At 40.2% G+C, this 23273-nt stretch overlaps 1 protein-coding gene across 12 annotated transcripts in view; it reads right to left on the reverse strand.

Moving 5' to 3' along the window:
* The window catches only part of LOC127945070 (ankyrin repeat and SAM domain-containing protein 1A), a 96305-nt gene that overhangs the window by 26113 nt on the left and 46919 nt on the right, over positions 1-23273 (reverse strand). For 6 of the 12 annotated variants that reach the window (XM_052541616.1, XM_052541625.1, XM_052541615.1 and 3 more), the window contains 4 exons: positions 22809-22908; positions 16676-17175; positions 6694-6744; positions 3500-3569 (listed from right to left, as the gene is read on the reverse strand). In XM_052541616.1, coding sequence (XP_052397576.1) covers positions 3500-3569; positions 6694-6744; positions 16676-17175; positions 22809-22908 — 721 coding nt within the window. The remainder of the gene's footprint in view (positions 1-3499; positions 3570-6693; positions 6745-16675; positions 17176-22808; positions 22909-23273) is intronic. The other 6 variants (XM_052541624.1, XM_052541620.1, XM_052541626.1 and 3 more) reach the window with 1 other exon arrangement.

Below are 23273 nucleotides of genomic sequence, written 5' to 3' on the forward strand. Positions count from 1 at the left end.
CGGAAAACAAGGCACCGCATGTAAGCCTCACAGATAAACCTAGATTTAAAGTTAGTGTAATCAAGACAGAATTAAAAGCAAAGCGAATGGAAAGACCAATGAGAACTAGCATCCGCCCGAGTCATTCAACTTAATCAGAGACAGCAAAAGTACAAGACTTTGGTTTCCTGGCACAACAAAGTCTCTCAGAGTCCCGTAGAAGTCCAAACAGAAAGCGGGTGCTCGCCCCACATCAGTCAATCCTCAGTACGTTGCAGACATCTCAATATCCCTCTAGTTTGTCAAGACATCACGGCTGCTGTTGAATTAGGAATGCAAGGTCATTGGGGGTGTTTGCTGACCCCCCAAATCTGCTCCAGACTTGCGGTGCGACGAGTCTGGATGTTGTAAGAAATGCAGCAGCAATCCCTTCGGCACAGAAGGTGTGGTCTCCTTGTTCATCCGGACACTGTCAATTCTGCTCTGCTCTGCAGCGCTCCTGCTCCTGCTCCGTCTCCTCCTCTCTCTCCCTCGCTTCTGCTCTCCCTCCCTCTCCCTGTCTCCTCCCCTCAATGCCTCGCTCTCTCTCTTACCCTAAAAGAAAATGCGGGCCTGCTGTCCATTATCTAAGGACTCATCAAACCTTTGTCCCATTCATTGACCCAACCAAGACCATTACTCTTTTGTCAGAGGATTGTTGGCTATGGTAAGAATATTAGATGCATTCATTCAAAAGACAAAGAAAGGGGAAAAAAAGCCAAATAGTTTTTACCCAGAAAGCAAAGCACAAACACAGAGGCATATGTAGAGCTTCTAGGCTGGAGGATGTAGCTCTGGGTTTATTGCCAAGCTGCAGGGCAGTTCTTCTTCTAATTCCCCTGACACTCATGCATGTTAATATTTTAGCACCTTTATCCACACAGACAGAAACAAAACGGACAAACTCTGCCAACAATCCTGTTTCAGGAGTTTATTAATGAAATACTGTGCTATAAGTAATGAATAAATAAGCTTGCAAAACCACCAGTTACAGAGTTTTCCCGTGGTATTAGAAGAGGCAAGCCAAGTTCTGCAGTAAACAAAAAATAGTTCACTTCAAACTTAAAAAAAATCATTGTAGTAAATTGTACTAGCATGCTACAGTATTCTTGGAGGTATCTAGGTGGTGGCATTGAACAAAATGTCCCTAGATTTATTCTTATATCTTAAGGCTGATTTCCTCAAGTAAAATCACCAGATTTATGGCATCATTTATGTCCAAAGCACAAACAGAGCAGGGCCTTCACTGTTACACATTTTTTCTAGTTAGTACAAGCTAATGTAAAAATTTTGGATTAAGAAAAAACATATCCTAAAACTAAAAACAAAGAGTCATCATGTCCAAGTAGGATGCCCGTGGGAAACAGGAAATGAGGTCAGAGGCAGTGCCATGTGACCAAGGATAGAGTAAGGACTGGTCCTCTAGCTAGGATTTGCACTTATATGGGCCAATGAACCCAGTTGGAACACGGAGGCCTCTTGTAGAGACACACCACTTGAAACTTGTGTTTATTGGCTTTAAGATGCACTGATGTGAGAAGGGTGCTTTATTCAAGGCTTAAACTTAAGAACAGCAGCTTTCCTGTCCATTTCTGCAGCAGTTGCCAAACTGCACTTACAGGAGCGCATGGTACAGCAAGCGTGACGGCCCCTCTGGTCTCGATAGCTTTAGCTTGGTTGATTCCAGAGGAAGGTCAATAAGCTGCCTCCATACAGAACAAGGTCACGCATCAGCAAGGTGGAATCGTCAAGAGTCTCAGCGTCCATTGATTTAACTCTCAAGTGTCCCCTTGTCCTTCAGTGACACACTGGGATTTCTCATTCTCCATTTAAAGGGCCAGCCAACTCCATTTCCTCTGTTCACTAATGTCTTCTGGTCCTGGCCTTCGTCTTTCTCTTGCCCATCAGTGGGTTATAGTTTCATTGCTGGACTGCTCAGTCAGGTCTCATTTCACAGGGGATCCGATGTCAAGGTAGATCCTCATTTAAACATACGGTCCAGAAAGACACTTGATGGTCAGCTAGCATCAGGAGGCCAAAGCTTTGAGTGCAACAAAACTAGGGAGTTCAATGAGAAGTAACTGATCAAAAAAACGAAACAAAATCTCTCTCTCAATGAACACAATATGAGACACATTGAACACAGTGTCCGGGTCCAAGCTTATACTCCATTTCAAATGAGAATACCATCTCAACAGCCATGTATGAACACTATTCATTTTACAGCACACCTTTCAGCTAAGCTTTTTAAAATTCACAGTGAACGCTTCAGCCTCTGGGCTCACAGATTCAGAAAATATTACTGCCTGGTCAACTGAGATTTCAGTGTAGAGATAAAGGTTAGGATCATAATATTCAGGAGAATTTACAGCACACCATAAGTGCATCCTTGATGGTCGTCTGCTTTTGGTACCTGAAAGAGCGTTTGGACCTGGAAATGATGGCACATGACGTTAGACTTGACAATCTGATAGATGTAATTTATTTATTACATGATTACACCGTGCTCTCTCTCCTTTCATTCAAATGCAACTGATATCATCTTGTGTCTCAGTTATTGACTGCATTTACTGCAAAAAAACAATTATGTTCTCGTCTTTACTTATGTGGTGAAAAGCAGATTAATTAATGATATGACACTACATTATGCCTTATATTTTTGTCTTGTCTGAAATTTGTCTAGGTTTGTTAGGATTTCTTTTTTTTATTGCAGAAGCTTTGTGTTTAACAAGCTAATAAAATATTTCAATGCAAATCAATATTTTATGTCTGATTATTTACTTACGTGGCAAGTAGCCATGTAATAAGTGGGATAATCCACACACATCCATCCAAATGTTACGTGAGGTATAATGTACATCCAGTCGGTTTATATAAAATTATTAAATAATTGAACACATTATATCAAATTTAGTGATTATATTTTATCAGCCAACCAAACACAAAGCTTCCACCAAGAAAAAGTGATCCAAGCCAGAGTCTATAGCGCTGACTTTATCAGCTTTTACCCCCTTTTATCAATGGATAACAGATCTCAGAATGTCACAACTGACCAATCAGAATCAAGTATTCCACAGAACCATGTAATGACGCAGAATAAACCCCTTCAGTGTGATGCAAAGCTCCTGATCACCCTGTCAGGGTCTACTCTACTATAACAATGGCTGGATGTACATTATCCCTTACATATTTGTTAGAAGAGGGCAAATTAGGAATGCACACATACAAATAATAGTGGATACATTATAAGCGGATAAATATTTCATGTTATTAATGAAAACCGATAACCGATAAATGGCCGATATTAAATATAAAAAAAAAAACTGTTTAAAAAAATATTAGTTTTTTGCCATCTCTGTATAATAGCCAACTAATTTTCTAAATATTAGATTTGAAAATGTTACACATTTTTTAAATCAAAATAGACAGTTTACAAGTTAGTGTCATTATCACATAGTGTCATAGTGTCATTATCACAAACCTGTGGCAGGGCACTCCTGGTCTTTTGAGAAGTCGATGCCAGCACCAATTAGAGTCATGATCTTCTCAATCTGTAAGCAAAAAAACAAACTATGAAACCAAACAAAGACCCCAACCTCAGTGCAATTTGAAAAAAGCAGCTGCGATGTATATTAAAACATTGCATTCATGATTTCCCAGCAGAGCAGACGAAGCAGTAATGCAGTAACAAATCCGACTGAGAAAACACTATCTATCATCCCACGGTTTTAAGAATCATGCACAATGCAAATAAAAAAAGAGCAAAATACTGGGTTGTACCAACCCTGACCAATACAGTCATAGGTGGGTCTGTCACCTACCCGAGCTTACCCATGGATGACAATCTAGAGTCCAAACAGCCAAGAAATTAAACACCAAGGCATACATTTAAACTTGAAAGCATGCAGGAGAACAATAGAAAAACATGTCCAGGATGTCATTTCATATAGTCACCATCATCAATCACTAGTCCAACCAGTTAAATGTCAGACTACAAGACATTGTCTGAAAAGACATAAGGAGTTATGTCGACCTTGGATCTGAATATATCAATGCAATTAAGCGAGGCAGGACGTTTCTGAAAGTTAGAAAAGTCTAATGACATGTAAGCAACTCCTCACTTGGAGTCAGCAATCATTGATCATGATGTCCACACCCTTCAGTGATTGACAGAATGCTGCGGTAACTGAAAGGACACTGATTATGTGACATCAGCACAGTCTGGCTCATCATTTCAGCATGGGAATTCATTTATTTAATCAGGAACAACGAATTCAGTAACTTCAAAAAGGCTGTATCCTGAGATTAAGATCTTTGTCTGTAGTGGTTGATGGATCTACTGATGTGTGGAAGCAGCTCCTAATTCTCCAGGACAACAGTGGAGTTACATAATATGAAGAAAATGGAGGAGGTGACAAGGCATTTAATAATGACGCACATAAATTCTTTTAATTGGGGTTAATGTGTCTGTGTGGCTGATATTAAACACTGGCAGAAATTCGAAAAGTAATGAACTATGAGTTAGTAAAAGAAAAAGGTTCATTTTAAGTGACAGCAAAGCTGCCGAGCAGCAGTTTATCCAAAGTAGCGAGGTCAAAAAGACAGCAGTAGAAAGAAAAAAAGGAGCGAGAGCTTGAATCCTGCCACCACCGCCAAGAAAAGCTGGCCGAGAGAGAGCTGAAAGAAGACACTAATAAGGTTTCCAAACGTCTAGTGACAGTCAAACACTTAACCAAATAGATCACTTCTATCAGGACTGACTCATCCTCGTTTTTGTTCCAAACCTTTCAGACATTCTTCAGTGGAACACAAAAGAAGATAGTTTGAAGAATGTAAATGCTGCTCTCTTTCATACCATGGAAGCATATATGTGATTGTAAAGATTTTCAATGATTGTGAATGAGTAATTACTTTGATCTGTTTTTCATACAAAAACTATTAGATGACCTCAGAAAACCATATGTTCGTTTTGTTTCCGTATGGAAAAGAACAGCATGAACATTCTTCTTTTAATTTTTTTTTCAATATAACTATTATTATCATTATTAACTTTTTATTTTAATTTTATTGCTGTCAAATGATTAATTGTGATTAATCGCATCGAAAATAAATGTTTTTGTTTTCATAGTATATGTGTATGTACTGTCTATAATTATTAAGTATATATAAATACCAGTCCCTCCAGAAAAACGTGATTATGCGATCGCTTGATTTAATGCATAATCAGCCAAAGGCCACATATTTTCAAATACGCCGCTCTTTTGCCGCATAAACACACATATCTCTTACACAAGTAAAGCGCCATTTACCCCCTATTGCCATGGTAACCCATGGAACATCATCTGAAACCCCGCAGTGAAACCAGGGTGAAACTTAAAGCGCACAAATCATTCTTATTTGCCGACAAAAATAAGCATAAAAGAACGTGCAAAGCAGTTTCCCGATTTGTTAAATGACAGTGGACCGAAATTATATTGCGAGAACTTACGAAAACTGCGGTTTGAAGAAAAAAAGGTGATTCCCCCAACACCCCCTTCTCACTAGGCTACTAACACTGTTGTAGTTTCATTCAGAAGTTGATGCAACTTTACAGTTGTAAGATTGCACTTTTTTGTAATGGAACAGTATCAAAAACTTACAGTTGTAATCATATTAGTAGTAGGCTATGTAAAATAATTTACGTTGCAGTAAGAGATTGCAACTTAAATATTCTGTGGATTAGTATGCTTGCTTATTAAAGGAAGTAATAAGAAATTACTCTTTACATTAAGGTAGTAGCCTAGTGAGAAAAAGTTCACGCAATTTCATCGCATAAAATTGCAAAAATACCCCGCATATTCCATAGCATTTTTTAAGAAAAAGTGCCGCAAAATCAAGGATTTTTGCCCGTAACAATCACAAGAAAAATTCACGTTTTTCTGGAGGGACTGAAATACACACAGATGCATGGATATGTTTAATTAATAAATGTGTTAAATTTATATATTAAATATATTTATATATAACAAATGTAAATATATATATAAAGACATTTAAATATCTTCAAAATATATGCTGTATGTGTGTGTATTTATATATACTTAATATACACAGTACTCACAAATATACTATGTAAACAAAAACTTCTGGATTTGATTAATTGCGATAAATCATATGACAGCACTAATTAATTTATTATGTAACTTTATTATTTAAATTAAGCAACTTTTATTATAAATTAGAATAAACTTTAAAAAAATTCCATCTAATTATAAAAAAAAAATTATTCCAGGGTTATTTAAATGAACTAAATTTGTTTTTACTTAAAGTGACAGTTCACCCCAAATTGTTGAAGAATGTTGGTAACCAAACAGTTTTGGTTTCCTTTGACTTCAACTGTATGGCCCAAAAATACAAAGGAAGCAAAATTGTATGGTTATCAACATTATTGATATCTTTGTTTCACAGAATGAAGTTATACAGGTTTGTAAATGTAAACATTTGTGGATGAACTACCACTTTAACAACAATGGAAGTTTTGCAAAACACAATCATTAGAACACCTCCATTTAACTTTGCTATCAGCGAGAAGGTTTTTTCTTTCTGTAGAGTGAGTAATAACCGGCGAGCAGCAGCACAGAGCAGAGGAACAGCAGACGTGGACGGGAAGCCAGAGGGACGTGTGGAGGGTCTTACTCTTTGGGACGGCCGCTGTCTCCATGGAATAGAGAGGGAATGCCTCTGTCTCTGCAGGGAGAAAACCAACTTCTGTTCAATTGCCATTTTTTGCTTAAAGGAAGAACAAAGTTTGAACCTTAACAATGGCACATCAGAGAATCCCCTTAAAAACAGTTAATGGGAACTAAATATAACCGTGACCCACAGGTTGGTTTGATTTCTCAGTGACCGTGTTTCCAGAATTAAACTCTTTGAAGACGCACAAACACTTGAATGGCTGTCAAAAAAAAAAAGAAAAAGTCTGGGAAACAAAAGTGGGAATGCTTTGATCCTGACGTTAATGTTGCTTTGGCTCCATCCACAACAGGAGAGTATTTTTGATTTTAGGATAACCTGGTGAAGTTTTTTCATTCCGGTCTCATCCAGAATCCATCAGAAGGGCAGACGAGTCATCAGTTATGTCTGACATCTCTCTGTCCAACAGCACAGTTTTCTCATTTTCAATATCCACTGCATCTGCTACAGCACTCACCGCACATGAACAGCTATTCACTTCCTGCCTTTCACAAATTTTCACACCATTACAGCTAGTGGCCGAATTAAATGAGTTTGTCAAAAATAATGCTAACATAACAAAAAACAGCAGAACTGAAACGACAGTATTAATCAGGCCATGCTGATTGCACACTGACTGATGAAGTTGAAAATCTGCAAAGGTCTGTTTGTGTAGAGGCTTTTCAATGATATCAAGCTAACTTTCTGAGAACATCAAATATTAAATCAAATAAACAAGCACAAGGGACAGGGAAGTGTAGAACCTGTGAACATGACTACAGCCGAAACTTCACAAATGATACTAACAGATTAATAATCTGACTTTAAACCAGATTTCAGCAGCAAACCCCAACCCTAACTCCTCTTTGCCAAAAATGAGTATTTATCTACATCAGTACTTCTCAATATAATCAGTGTGTCTGCTGACCTTATCACACAATTGGAAAAAGAATAAAGATGAATAGCAAACTGATGTCTAAGTCAACTTGTGATATATTTCAGTGCAGATAAGGGCAAATGTTACATGAACACTTATGTAACTGGCTGAATCCACAACATATCCCAGTCATTGCCATATATATAACTTAAACCTGAGCTTACTTGAGCTTCTTCAGGCATCTCTTCCTGTCGTTATCTCAGACTCTCTAAACAGAGCCGGAGATCTCCAGAGGTTATTCCAGACTAACTCTGCTGCATGCAAATAAGGCAAAGCATGGTAAAATCACACGCGGCTCAATTAATGAACCAAACGGAGAAATACTGCATGCAAAGGAAATAAATGAGTGAATAAATGCTAAATAATTAACTGTTTTCTGAATAAGCAAGAGAGCTTTCATCATACAGTATACTGCTTGTGTTTGCAAAACAGCTCTCTCTCTCTCACACACACACACACACACACCTAAAAATAACTAAATAAATAGCTGCTTTAAAAAGAATATAACAATAGAAGTGCACTGGTTGTAAAAGAACGCTTCTGTAGGTCAGTGACAGTAAGAAAAAGTTCAAATCTGCAAAATTATGTGCAATAAATATAAAATATGATAAATACGAAATAAACTAAACAATGTCATTGATTCCCGGTAAGGGCCTCTTGATGGTAAACAGCTCAAACAATAGTGGAGTCACAGGTCGACAGATGAAGTACAGCTGAGCCGTAGTGCAATACAGCGAGGACTGAGTGTGAGAGACCCTCTTAAGAACACATAACCACAAAGAGCCCAGGCATCACGCTAGGCTGGCATGGCTGAACAAAAGAGAAAAAAGGACTAAGACACAGTGGCAAGAACTAGTCACAGTCGTGCCAAGACAGGTGCCAGTCGACCCATTCAGATCGGTTCAGAGCAGAAGAGCCTTTCTCTGTAAACAAGGTTACATCGCAAACACTGGCACAATGTGTTCTGGCACAACAAAGCAGAAATCTTGTTTACGCAAGTCTGTTTTTTATGCTAATCGCTTATAGATGCCAAATTGGTCAGTTTAAGGGAATCAAAATCATAGCAAACACTGAAAAAAAAAAAAAAAAAAAGAAGTTTGGGACAACAAACAATAAATGTAATTAATGCACATATATTTTTTTATACTCATTGTTGAAGTCATGTTGGTTCAAGTGTTTCTTTTTTTTTACGTTTAAGAATTTATATTATCACAACAATCAGAAAAAAAAAATCTTCGTGTTTAAATACGGTGTTATAGTCTGTAAAATTGTTTACATAATTAAAATTACCATACACTATTGTCAGAAAGAAAAAATGGAACATATTAGAAATGTGTGAAATGTTTAGTGAAAATATTATAACTTTTTCGCTAGTATTCTATAACATTGTGAGTTTATATAAGCACCTTTTGTTGTTTTCTCGTTGTAACTGATAGAGCATTTGGACACGGAAGCGATGCTACGTGACGTCAGACTTAACAAGCGAATAGAGACAGATAGACAAATTGATAGATACAGACAGACAGATAGATAAATAGAGACAGATACAGACAGACAGACAGATAGGGAAAGACAGACAAATTGATAGATACAGACAGACAGATAGATAAATAGAGACAGACAGACAGATAGGGAAAGACAGACAAATTGATAGATACAGACAGACAGACAGACAGACAGATAGGGAAAGACAGACAGACAGACAGACAGATAGGGAAAGACAGACAGACAGACAGATAGGGAAAAACAGACAGACAGACAGATAGGGAAAGACAGACAGACAGACAGATAGGGAAAGACAGACAGACAGACAGATAGGGAAAGACAGACAGACAGACAGATAGGGAAAGACAGACAGACAGACAGACAGATAGGGAAAGACAGACAGACAGACAGACAGACAGATAGGGAAAGACAGACAGACAGACAGACAGACAGATAGGGAAAGACAGACAGACAGACAGACAGATAGGGAAAGACAGACAGACAGACAGACAGATAGGGAAAGACAGACAGACAGACAGACAGATAGGGAAAGACAGACAGACAGACAGATAGGGAAAGACAGACAGATAGGGAAAGACAGACAGACAGATAGGGAAAGACAGACAGACAGACAGATAGGGAAAGACAGACAGACAGACAGATAGGGAAAGACAGACAGACAGACAGACAGACAGATAGGGAAAGACAGACAGACAGACAGACAGACAGATAGGGAAAGACAGACAGACAGACAGACAGATAGGGAAAGACAGACAGACAGACAGACAGACAGATAGGGAAAGACAGACAGACAGACAGACAGACAGACAGATAGGGAAAGACAGACAGACAGACAGATAGGGAAAGGCAGACAGACAGATAGGGAAAGACAGACAGACAGACAGATAGGGAAAGACAGACAGACAGACAGATAGGGAAAGACAGACAGACAGACAGATAGGGAAAGACAGACAGACAGACAGATAGGGAAAGACAGACAGACAGACAGACAGACAGATAGGGAAAGACAGACAGACAGATAGGGAAAGACAGACAGACAGACAGACAGATAGGGAAAGACAGACAGACAGATAGGGAAAGACAGACAGACAGACAGACAGACAGATAGGGAAAGACAGACAGACAGACAGATAGGGAAAGACAGACAGACAGACAGACAGATCGGGAAAGACAGACAGACAGACAGATAGGGAAAGACAGACAGACAGACAGATAGGGAAAGACAGACAGACAGATAGGGAAAGACAGACAGACAGACAGACAGATAGGGAAAGACAGACAGACAGACAGATAGGGAAAGACAGACAGACAGACAGATAGGGAAAGACAGACAGACAGACAGATAGGGAAAGACAGACAGACAGACAGATAGGGAAAGACAGACAGACAGACAGACAGACAGATAGGGAAAGACAGACAGACAGATAGGGAAAGACAGACAGACAGACAGACAGACAGATAGGGAAAGACAGACAGACAGACAGACAGATAGGGAAAGACAGACAGACAGATAGGGAAAGACAGACAGACAGACAGACAGACAGATAGGGAAAGACAGACAGACAGACAGATAGGGAAAGACAGACAGACAGACAGATAGGGAAAGACAGACAGACAGACAGATAGGGAAAGACAGACAGACAGACAGATAGGGAAAGACAGACAGACAGACAGATAGGGAAAGACAGACAGACAGACAGATAGGGAAAGACAGACAGACAGACAGATAGGGAAAGACAGACAGACAGACAGATAGGGAAAGACAGACAGACAGACAGACAGACAGATAGGGAAAGACAGACAGACAGATAGGGAAAGACAGACAGACAGACAGACAGACAGACAGATAGGGAAAGACAGACAGACAGACAGATAGGGAAAGACAGACAGACAGACAGATAGGGAAAGACAGACAGACAGACAGATAGGGAAAGACAGACAGACAGACAGATAGGGAAAGACAGACAGACAGACAGACAGACAGATAGGGAAAGACAGACAGACAGATAGGGAAAGACAGACAGACAGACAGACAGATAGGGAAAGACAGACAGACAGATAGGGAAAGACAGACAGACAGACAGACAGACAGATAGGGAAAGACAGACAGACAGACAGATAGGGAAAGACAGACAGACAGACAGACAGATCGGGAAAGACAGACAGACAGACAGATAGGGAAAGACAGACAGACAGACAGATAGGGAAAGACAGACAGACAGATAGGGAAAGACAGACAGACAGACAGACAGATAGGGAAAGACAGACAGACAGACAGATAGGGAAAGACAGACAGACAGACAGATAGGGAAAGACAGACAGACAGACAGATAGGGAAAGACAGACAGACAGACAGATAGGGAAAGACAGACAGACAGACAGACAGACAGATAGGGAAAGACAGACAGACAGATAGGGAAAGACAGACAGACAGACAGACAGACAGATAGGGAAAGACAGACAGACAGACAGACAGATAGGGAAAGACAGACAGACAGATAGGGAAAGACAGACAGACAGACAGACAGACAGATAGGGAAAGACAGACAGACAGACAGATAGGGAAAGACAGACAGACAGACAGATAGGGAAAGACAGACAGACAGACAGATAGGGAAAGACAGACAGACAGACAGATAGGGAAAGACAGACAGACAGACAGATAGGGAAAGACAGACAGACAGACAGATAGGGAAAGACAGACAGACAGACAGATAGGGAAAGACAGACAGACAGACAGATAGGGAAAGACAGACAGACAGACAGACAGACAGATAGGGAAAGACAGACAGACAGATAGGGAAAGACAGACAGACAGACAGACAGACAGACAGATAGGGAAAGACAGACAGACAGATAGGGAAAGACAGACAGACAGACAGACAGACAGATAGGGAAAGACAGACAGACAGACAGACAGATAGGGAAAGACAGACAGACAGATAGGGAAAGACAGACAGACAGACAGACAGACAGATAGGGAAAGACAGACAGACAGACAGATAGGGAAAGACAGACAGACAGACAGATAGGGAAAGACAGACAGACAGACAGATAGGGAAAGACAGACAGACAGACAGATAGGGAAAGACAGACAGACAGACAGATAGGGAAAGACAGACAGACAGACAGATAGGGAAAGACAGACAGACAGACAGACAGACAGATAGGGAAAGACAGACAGACAGATAGGGAAAGACAGACAGACAGACAGACAGACAGATAGGGAAAGACAGACAGACAGATAGGGAAAGACAGACAGACAGACAGACAGACAGATAGGGAAAGACAGACAGACAGACAGATAGGGAAAGACAGACAGACAGACAGACAGACAGATCGGGAAAGACAGACAGACAGACAGATAGGGAAAGACAGACAGACAGACAGATAGGGAAAGACAGACAGACAGACAGATAGGGAAAGACAGACAGACAGACAGATAGGGAAAGACAGACAGACAGACAGATAGGGAAAGACAGACAGACAGATAGGGAAAGACAGACAGACAGACAGACAGATAGGGAAAGACAGACAGACAGACAGATAGGGAAAGACAGACAGACAGACAGACAGATAGGGAAAGACAGACAGACAGACAGACAGACAGATAGGGAAAGACAGACAGACAGACAGACAGATAGGGAAAGACAGACAGACAGACAGACAGGGAAAGACAGACAGACAGATAGGGAAAGACAGACAGACAGACAGACAGACAGATAGGGAAAGACAGACAGACAGACAGACAGATAGGGAAAGACAGACAGACAGACAGATAGGGAAAGACAGACAGACAGATAGGGAAAGACAGACAGACAGACAGATAGGGAAAGACAGACAGACAGACAGATAGGGAAAGACAGACAGACAGACAGATAGGGAAAGACAGACAGACAGACAGACAGACAGATAGGGAAAGACAGACAGACAGATAGGGAAAGACAGACAGACAGACAGATAGGGAAAGACAGACAGACAGACAGATAGGGAAAGACAGACAGACAGACAGATAGGGAAAGACAGACAGACAGACAGACAGATAGGGAAAGACAGACAGACAGACAGATAGGGAAAGACAGACAGACAGACAGATAGGGAAAGACAGACAGACAGACAGACAGACAGATAGGGAAAGACAGACAGACAGACAGACAGGGAAAGACAGACAGACAGACAGACAGGGAAAGACAGACAGACAGATAGGGAAAGACAGACAGACAGACAGATAGGGAAAGACAGACAGACAGACAGACAGATAGGGAAAGACAGACAGACAGACAGATAGGGAAAGACAGACAGACAGACAGATAGGGAAAGACAGACAGACAGACAGATAGGGAAAGACAGACAGACAGACAGATAGGGAAAGACAGACAGACAGACAGATAGGGAAAGACAGACAGACAGACAGATAGGGAAAGACAGACAGACAGACAGACAGATAGGGAAAGACAGACAGACAGACAGACAGATAGGGAAAGACAGACAGATTGAGACAGACAGACAGACAGACAGATAGGGAAAGACAGACAGACAGACAGACAGACAGATAGGGAAAGACAGACAGACAGACAGACAGACAGAATTAAAAAAAAGAAAAAAGACAGACAGACAGACAGATAGAAAGAGACAGACAGACAGACAGATAGAAAGAGACAGACAGACAGACAGATAGAAAGGGACAGACAGACAGACAGACAGACAGAGAGAGACCAAAGTAATCTCCAGTGTTATCTGAAACTCAACAGAGAGTACAGTATGGCTGACTATCTGCTCTCAGTCAGGGATATAACACACAGACAGTTACTGACCAAGTACAGACTGAGTGACCACCAGCTGGCCATAGAGAGAGGACGACACAGAAAGAGCTGGTTACCTAGAGAAGAGCGAGTCTGTGACGAGTGTAGATCTGTCTGTAGATCATTGAGACTGTGACAAATACACATCTCTAAGAGACTCCCTGTACAGTCAAATACAGCACAACACTCCTGAGTTCCAGTCACTCCATGAACATTTCAAATTAAAAATATTACTGGGTGAAGGACCTGCTTCCTCTGTGGTAGAAAATGCCACAAACTAAGAGGTAAAGAGTGAACACATCTACATTAGTAGTACCATCAATGTTTATAGAAATGTATATGGATGCATTTTATTTTTATTTTTCTTATAGATATATATTATATGTATTTTTGCTTTTTTTGTTTCTATTCTGCTATGTACAATGCTTTGTCAATATGTACCTATGTATGTCATGCCAATAAAGCAATATGAATCGAGTTGAATTGACAGACAGACAGATAGGGACAGACAGACAGATAGTGATTACCATCAGAGGGCAGGAGAGAGTATGGAGCATGGACACAGAGTATGAAAGGAAACGAGTATGTGTTTTATAGCAACTGCTCACACGGGAAAAATTCCACACAAATCTCAAATGTTTGGCTCATGAGCAACAGAAACATGCTGAAACAGCGTGAGAGACAGAATGAGAGCAGAAGAGAAGATAATCAGAAAAACAGTCAACAGACAAAGAGCAGGTCAACAAATGAGGAAAACAAACTTGTTAACAGCCGGTGAGTTTTCTCTGCTCCCTGACCTCTCGTAATTTCACATCGAATGTCTCCATACAGAAAGCAGAAACACCACAGGTGTTGCTACAACACGCTAGTTCCAGACTAAACTGTTATTGTTAGAGGACGTGTCTTCTGACCCACTGAGTAAGGTTATCCACTTGGTGATAAGGTCTTGAAAAATGGAAAAACGTACAGCATAGATACACCATTGATCTTTAAGAGATCTATCTTTTTTTATCTTTTCTTTTTTCAGCAAAGGGTTAGAAAAAGAAGGTTCTTAAAGTTGGCATGACATGGAAATTCACCCAATCAATATCAACTGAATACTGCCACATACTGACAATTGATGGGTTTCGGCTAGACACTTTTCATGTTAGGTCTGTTTTGTGTGTTAGAAAAGAGTCAAGCATAACTAACAGGCCTCAAGACAAAAACGGCCTCTGATGCTCCTCAGCTGTTCCTCTGCGTGCTTAAGTGTGTAAGACAACAGTCTTCATCACCTGCGACCGTCTCGTCTGTAAGAGTGTAAGACCGGGTGTGATGGAAACTGTGCACAAGTCCCTCCGTGTTTGTATCCAATGTCTAGATCTTCAGATTGAAGTCAAAGCTATGGTAATACAAGAAGCGTGATCCTGATTGGATTACAGACTTCCCTTTCACATTCTTCTTAAAGAAATAGCCACATGAAATCTTTAAAGGAATGTTCCATGCTGAGTTAAGTTTAATCAATGACATAAATAAGTTTAATTAAAGCCATAAATATGTAGCTCATAATTTTATTAAAACACAAAAAAAAAACAAGAAGAAGTAGTGTGCAATTATCCAAACTATAATTTTTGTGGCGGGACTACTTTTCCAAGCATATGAGTCGTGTCATGCACCTAGTGGTACAAATGTAGCAGATGGCTTTTGTTTAGACTGTGTCTGGCCGTTTTTCATCATCTGACATTATGAAAATATGCAGACAACAGCAAGGAGACAAGTTTATGTTCTTCTGCTGATTCAAGACAATGGTCTGGCAAACTACCTGCTCAGCTCCACGTAAACAAAGGATTTACAACAGCCCCTTTTTTCAGAACAACTCTTGGACAATGTGTGAAATTGACCTGGTTTACAGGCGTTAATAACATCACAACAATGCTTAAAAAAATCTGGAAATAACAAAGACGAGGTGTCCTGAAGCAAACACTTTCAGAAATGGATAATTCTCTGGTTCATAGAAATAAGTGACCTGTTTGAAATTACAGAAAACCTATCAAACATCAGATCTTAAACTGAAAAAGAGAATGCTTGTATGAACCCGTTTTTGCATGATGATCACTGCACAATGAGAAATGACAGACTGAAAAGGTCACCATTTACCATTCATTCCCTGCAACTCATACATTTTCCCAATGGACTCCAGCTACTGACAATTATCTGTGAGTTCACAAACAGACTCTGAGAATTACATCGGTTTTGATCACTTGTAGATAAATTAAAGATCTACTTTCAGCGATGTACCCCCAATAAATGTTTTTTTTTCTCATTTGATATCTTTAAATGTGATTTAAAACTGAAACTACTTCTAGAATATTGTCTAATTCATTTATAATTCAAGCACTGAATATTATTTTAATAACAGCTGTGAAAATAAAATAAAAAAATCGTCAAACGCAATACTAACATCGACTAATCTATTTTCCCAAAATAAAAAAAGATGTTCCTAAAACTATGAACATTATAATTAACGTGCTTAAAAAAAAAATACACAACAAAAAGACTAAATTCAACTGTTTGGCATTTTCCACTCATTTTCTCTTTCAGCCGTCAATGGAATTTCCAGCCAAAATTTAGTGCTCGGAATTCCGATTTATTCCTATTCATTTGTGTGTTGTGTACAATGCAGGAAGGATGGTACATCCAGGCCACAAGGGGGAGCTCTTACCTCGTCCCATTCTGAAGTGAATGAAGGTGATTTTTCCAGTCTTCTCTTGGTGGTGCTACAGTTGGACACTGACTCACTTCGCCCGCCCAACCCTGTCTCTTCCTCACCGGGTGGAGACACCAGCAGGTCGGAGTCAGACTTCGAAAGGCTACGCGCTAGTTTGAGATCACCTGGCGGAGGCATCCTTCTCGTCTGTGGAGAATCGCGCGCTGGTGAGTGGTGTTTTGGCGAACTCCTTGGCTCTTTGTGGACCGTGGCATAGATAGCTTTGGGGTCAGTGTCCTGGAGAATGGTTTCCATGGTGACTGCCGATTTGGGATGGGGAAGGGGGGCGGAGCTCGCGGATGTCGAAGTGCTGGAAGCCGCGCCGGACTTCGCTTCAGAGGACGGCAGTGTGAATGCTTCCTCCCGACAGTCGACCACCGGCGAGGAACCGTGAAGCAGACCAGTGAACTGCTCAGGAACAGCAGCGCTTATATCCTCACCGTGCGAGGAGCTCTCTGTCAAGAGAACAGAGGAGAGAGTGAGAGAGTTACAGGCGGACTGTGGAGCCGTATCTAGACCAGATAACATGAAACCGCCCACTCTACTACTGTCCAGTGCCTGGAACAGATCTGGGGTTGTTTTCTGACTGGAAAAGGGGAGGAAAGAAATGCAGAAAGAAAGAACGGCATTATGAAAGTAAGAAATAAAGAAAGTTGGGCTCACCAAATACCAAAGTGCCTGTATTAGAAAATTCCAAATGCAGGCTACGAGCAGCTGACTTTTCTCCATAGAGGTCTGTTTGTGACTTGCTTGTTCTATTCCCTGTCTCTCTCTCTCTCTGTTGCACTGCTAACAAGCAGACAGCTTTATAAGGCTTGCTTCCAGAGAAGTTATGCCTCACTAAGGACTCCCTTCATTATGAGTGGCAAGCTTGAAACAGGATACTACAGAGGTGACTGTGAAAGAAACACACTCGCTCTCTCTCACACACAAACACCACTTTGCCATACCGTTATGTTTTCTTAAAAATTAAATCCCTGTATTATGTACTATAGGCAAGTACATAAATACTTCTATGCAAGCTTGATTTCAAGGAGAGATGCATTCTCAGGTTTAGTCACATGGGGCACTATACTACACGCTAGTGAAAAATGCCATCTTTTCAACTCACTTTCCTCTTGCAGATCAACTACCGATCTGAATATACCTACTTCCCTAATATATATCAGGTTAAAAAAAAGTGTGAAAAGATGTATGAATGTTATCAGGATATATAAACACTGTCAGGAAAAACTGAAACTTCAGGGGTACAACAGCTTAACTATGTACAATCTTTATACATAAAGTGTGCACTCTAACACCTTAGAGTTGTACTATGTATCATTAAGGTATTATAAATAAACCTTTAATGGGTAAAGTTGGTCACTTTGAGGGGGTACAGCCTAAAGCCCCTTTGACACTGTGATTCCGGAAAATACATTGTTAATGTGTTCCGGCAATTGTGCCCGTGTTGCTAGATTTTGCCCCTTTCACACTGCCAGTGATTTCCCGGAATATGTGCGTGCGTTCACACACAACCCGTAAAGGTCTCGGAATGACACGTGACATCAGGGCGTGTCGTGTAATGTACGAGTCGAAAACGCTAGGCACGTTATCTTTCACTGAAGCTGGCGAACGATCTCAGCGTCAGCGCGGAAAGTGAGGAGCTAACTGATCTCTGCTTCATTACAGTTTGCACTTTTATTTAGCCGTGAACATTGATCTGCCTTCAAATTCCTGGTAAAAGAGTTGTGCGATAACGTGCTGCATCACTACAACACACCCTTTACGTCATTAGCTCTGGCTTTTGTTCACACAGCGCTCATCCCGGGTTGAAACCCGGCAATGTTACTAGGTCCCCAACAAGGGATCAATCCCAGAATCGATCCTGGGGCGTGTTTGTGTTCACACAGAAGACATCCCGGCAATGTTCCGGCAATTTTCAGGGTCCAACCTGCAGTTTGAAAGGGGCTTCAGACATAAGTTGCTGCTACCCTAAAGGTACATTCTGAAGTATGCATTTTTGATGTAAATTCTCTCTCTCTGCGTGTGTGTGAGACATAGCAACAACGAGTCATGCGCCTTTACACTAGAGTTTACGGTACGTCAAATACAGATGAGCTGCACATCCATTCAGATTAACTGAAAAACAGCACAGATTGCTTGATGGAGAGTGTTTGGTGAGTCAAAAATAGATATGTGCTAAACTTAACCTCAAACTCACATCTGTGAATTTATTAGCCATTGACTAATATTAAACATAATTTAGTCCCCCAGAGTGAAGATCACAATGTAGAGGGTTAAGACCGTAAGCGATTTTGCAGCTAGACCGATATTTAGTAACTCTATCGCCCCCTTTAGGACTGGGGTTTACTATCACTACAGAAATGTAAGTATGTACAGAAAGCCCACATTCACGTCTGTTTTACACGTGTGCTCTACATAGACGGTTTTTAGCAAGAATGTATGTTCTATATTCGCAAGTGCAACAAGTGAAAAACACTCGTCTGCATCTGTTCTCTTCTGTAAATGCAGTGCACTTGCCTGAAATGTCTCCTCTGGCAAACAAACACACCAAGAGATAAATCCAACCCCAGGTCCCTGATATGAGCCAGGCGACTGGGCAAATGGCCACCATACCAGAGATATCTTGGTGTTATGTGTTGTGTTTGGAGACAAGAAACCCAAGTCAGCCATGTCAAAACCTAAGGCCAGAGACATTCTGTATGCAAGTACACAAACACATTGCACACACTTGGTTGCATTGTACATAGCTGAACATAAATCTTGTGTTGTATGGGTGGTAGCAAACCTCAGTGTGGTAGCACAGTTACTATCAGATATCAGAAAACCAGATTTACTATTATTCAGATAGCTAGCTATAAACATGTCAACAGTTAAACCAAAGAGCCTTTTTAGGCACTGATTGGATATCTTGGGACAGTTATTTTCAGTCTTCCAAGCACAGGTTCTGTCAAAATTAATGGATAAATAGCAAGAATGAAAATATTTGCTCCATTCCTGCAGAAGTTACCTGAAAGCGCTCCCATAGAAAACGTAAAAACTGTGCACAAAAAGAACAACAATATGACCGAGACTTAACTTTGTTTTGCCTTTTGAAGTCCAAAATAAATCAGAGCATTGGAACCTTGTGAGTTTCTTTGTGCCAATGTGAATCAAGTCAGCTCTAATATTTGGTTTATGACAAACTACAATTCGAAATCTCCTGAGAACTTCATGTCTCAAGTTTTCTGAGGCATTGGGACTAAAACCTACCACTCTACAAGGCATTGACATGTGTACTGGAGGATCATCCAGACACACAGGGCCAGAACCATGAGTCCAATCACTTAACACGTAAGTGACACACCTAAATACACATACACAGGCAACGCAGGATCTGAGACTGTATTTGAGCACAACCTGTGAGGTCATTTTAAAACAACCAGACCCTCTGGAGAAGATGAAGTCAGTGCTGTTCTCCATCCAAATTTTAATATGCATAGGAAACTTTTTTGCCCTCATGTGAAACTCCCAAATGTACAGATTCCTATTGAATCAACAACAATTTTTTTTTTTTTTTTTACAAAATTTCTCCAAGCACTGGTAAATGTGACCAAACTTTTAGGAAATTAACTACATTGATTTGAAATACTTTAAATAAGAGAGAAGACTCTCTTAATGGCCACTTGTAAATGCCACACAAATAGCACAAAAGGCTACATCACACAGTCGATCTGATGACAGTTTCAATGTAGTATGTTACGAAGCCAACCATGCAATACTGTAACATTCTCACAAATACATAGCCAAAGACTTAACAAATACAAAGAGGGTTCACTTCCATTACTCCTGAATGGGAGAAACTCCAACGTGCAATATGGCAGTACAGTCCAGCCTTCTGAATATAAGAGACAATCTCTGATTGGTGAAGTCATTGTGTCACTGCAGTGGCCGGGTCCCACAGAAACCTGAGACTCGTGCTTATGAATGCACATGTGCATTGGCTTATCTAGCCTAAAAAATATGCTTTTTTAATGCTGTTCAGTATTGAATGAAACAAGTGTATCTATAACATTGATCAACATTTTCCTTACCTGATATTATTATCAATATCTACCATTTCACATTATGTACAGTGTTAGTGCCAGTTTTTCCTTTTCAAACAGTCAGGCACACTTGAGCAGTGCTGGCATCTGATGAACTGAAGTAATGTCACCCCTCAGAAAGTTCTAGCTGACTTCATCGTTCAGCTGTTGCGATCTCCTCGGCTAAGTGCTAAGCGCGTGCCAACAGTGAGCAGCATTTATTAAAAGAGGGAAGGGACGTCTAAAACACACAACATGATTTTGCACTTAGAGTAAAGCTTTCATCTCCAAAGCAATAAGGTCAGACCCTCCTTCAAGTTTTCAATACACCAATGCATCGCTCCCGCTGTGAGACCCCAACATGAGAAATATGACGAGCTCACGCCCTGTTATTTGTGTGTGTGCTAGTGTGTGTCTACAGGCCGATTTCCTGCAGTGTAACTGACAGGTGCTGAGTGCAGGACGGCTCTGGACGTGGCAGCTGAGGTCTATGAAGCTTGGCGAGAGACCAGAAGGACAAGGAGACGAGGAGAGACGCTCTGCTGTTTGTTTTGAAACATGAGGAGAGCGTGGGGCTTTAACAAATTTCACTGAAGTTTATCACACTCAACAATATCGTAAAAACACAACCATATTCAAACAAGAATTTAATACCATTCTACAATATAATGGCTGTACATGTCTGTTCTTATCATTTCTTCATATAATGCACCCTTAAAGTAGCAAGCAACCCAATCAGAATGGCATTCTCCTGTTAATGCTAACTAGAGTCGTGTTACACTGAGTAAACATTGTTCTAAGTTAGGCAAGGATTTCTGAGCAATGACTTTAGGAGGATCAGAGAGGGACACAGAGACAGTCGGGACATAACAAATGTGTCCACTTTTGCATTCACATCCTACCAATATTCTTGCTCCAAAAATGTTGACAACTGCTGATATTTTGAAATAGTTCACCCCCAAAAAAGTAATATTTGGACATCTTTTGTCATACTTCAGTTGTGTTTTTTTGGAGCTTGCATGAAAAGGAGCAGCATGGACATTCTTTAAAATTTCAGCTTTTGTGTTTGACAGGACAAAAAAAAAAAAAAAAAGACAGCATAGAAGTTTAGATTATATGAAGACCTTAAAGGAATATAGCGACGAAAAAATATGAGATGGGAGGAAAAGTTACATTTCAATGCTTTTGTATTGACTCACAAAACCATTGAAATATAATTAAATACATACATATTTTTTCTCGCCTAATTAATTTCATCACAAAGTTTCTCAAGGAACACAAAAGTTATACAAGAGAATACAAAAGTTTAATGACATGCGAAAAGTTAAGCTAGCAAATGCAAAGGTTTAGCAAGCAAACGTAAAGTTCTATTAGAGTAATGGAGGTTTAGTGAGCAAAAACAAGTTGAGCAAGCAAAATTTAAAGTTTAATGAACAAAAATGAAAGTATAGTGAGTGTAAACAAGAAAGTTTACACAAACGCAAAAGTTTAACAAGCTAGATTTAGCAAACAAACGTTTAGTGAGCAAACAAAAGTTTATTGGTAGAATGTAAACGTTTAACGAGTGAACTTGAAAGTTTATCAATAAAACAAAACTATGGCATTTAGAGCACAAATGTAAACGTTTAATGTTCAAAACCAAAAGTCTATTGGGGAATGCAAAGTTTCTCATGTAAATGCTACGTTTCTTGGGGAAACACAAATGTTTTGTTTGACAATGCAAATACAATTTCCCTCCCATCTATTTTTTCCCCCCATGTCCCTTATAAATGATGAGAGGGTGAGCAAATCATATTTAAAAGGAACTATTCCTTTAGAGACAGCCCAAAATTACAAGTCTTCGACAGAAAGCAAGCAATTTACAGAGTAGAGAAGAGGTAGTCTCAAATTGTTTGACATATCGGAGTCTAAAAAGTATTCGTCACTCAACTGGTTATTGTTATTCATCCATGGCAATAGCAATAACACTGTAAAGAATAGTGTTTACATCTCCTTCAGCATTCACACAAGCACACACTCACCTCCAGACGTCTGTCCTGTGTTGAAATGAGCTGCAGGCGGCTGCAGAGTGTTTGTGTTGGACCCTGCAGGTCGCAGGTCAGTGTGTGCAGTGGTCTTTCGCTGCAAAAAATAACACCAATATCCACACATGAAGGAAATGTCCAGGTTTTGTCAGATGCACAATCACACACACAAAACAGATGCTGCATGCAGAAGATAATTAATTGTCTATTGCACACCAGACAGATGTGAGACTGCAAAAAAAGTGATGAAAACATTAATGAACAACAAAGCTTTGTTACCAAAACCTTAGAGCTTCCAAAGCAGGCAGCATTTTAAAGCATCATGGAATCCAAAAGGCAACTCAATTACGCTGCCTACTGATTTACTTTGCATTAGCCGAAGGCAGCATAACATGTATCTCCTACAAAGGAGGCAATCCAAAAATGCAAATACTTGTGTGTGCTGTGTCTTTTATGTTTTGC

The sequence above is a fragment of the Carassius gibelio genome, chromosome A23, assembly GCF_023724105.1.
Source record: "Carassius gibelio isolate Cgi1373 ecotype wild population from Czech Republic chromosome A23, carGib1.2-hapl.c, whole genome shotgun sequence".
NCBI lineage: Eukaryota > Metazoa > Chordata > Actinopteri > Cypriniformes > Cyprinidae > Carassius > Carassius gibelio.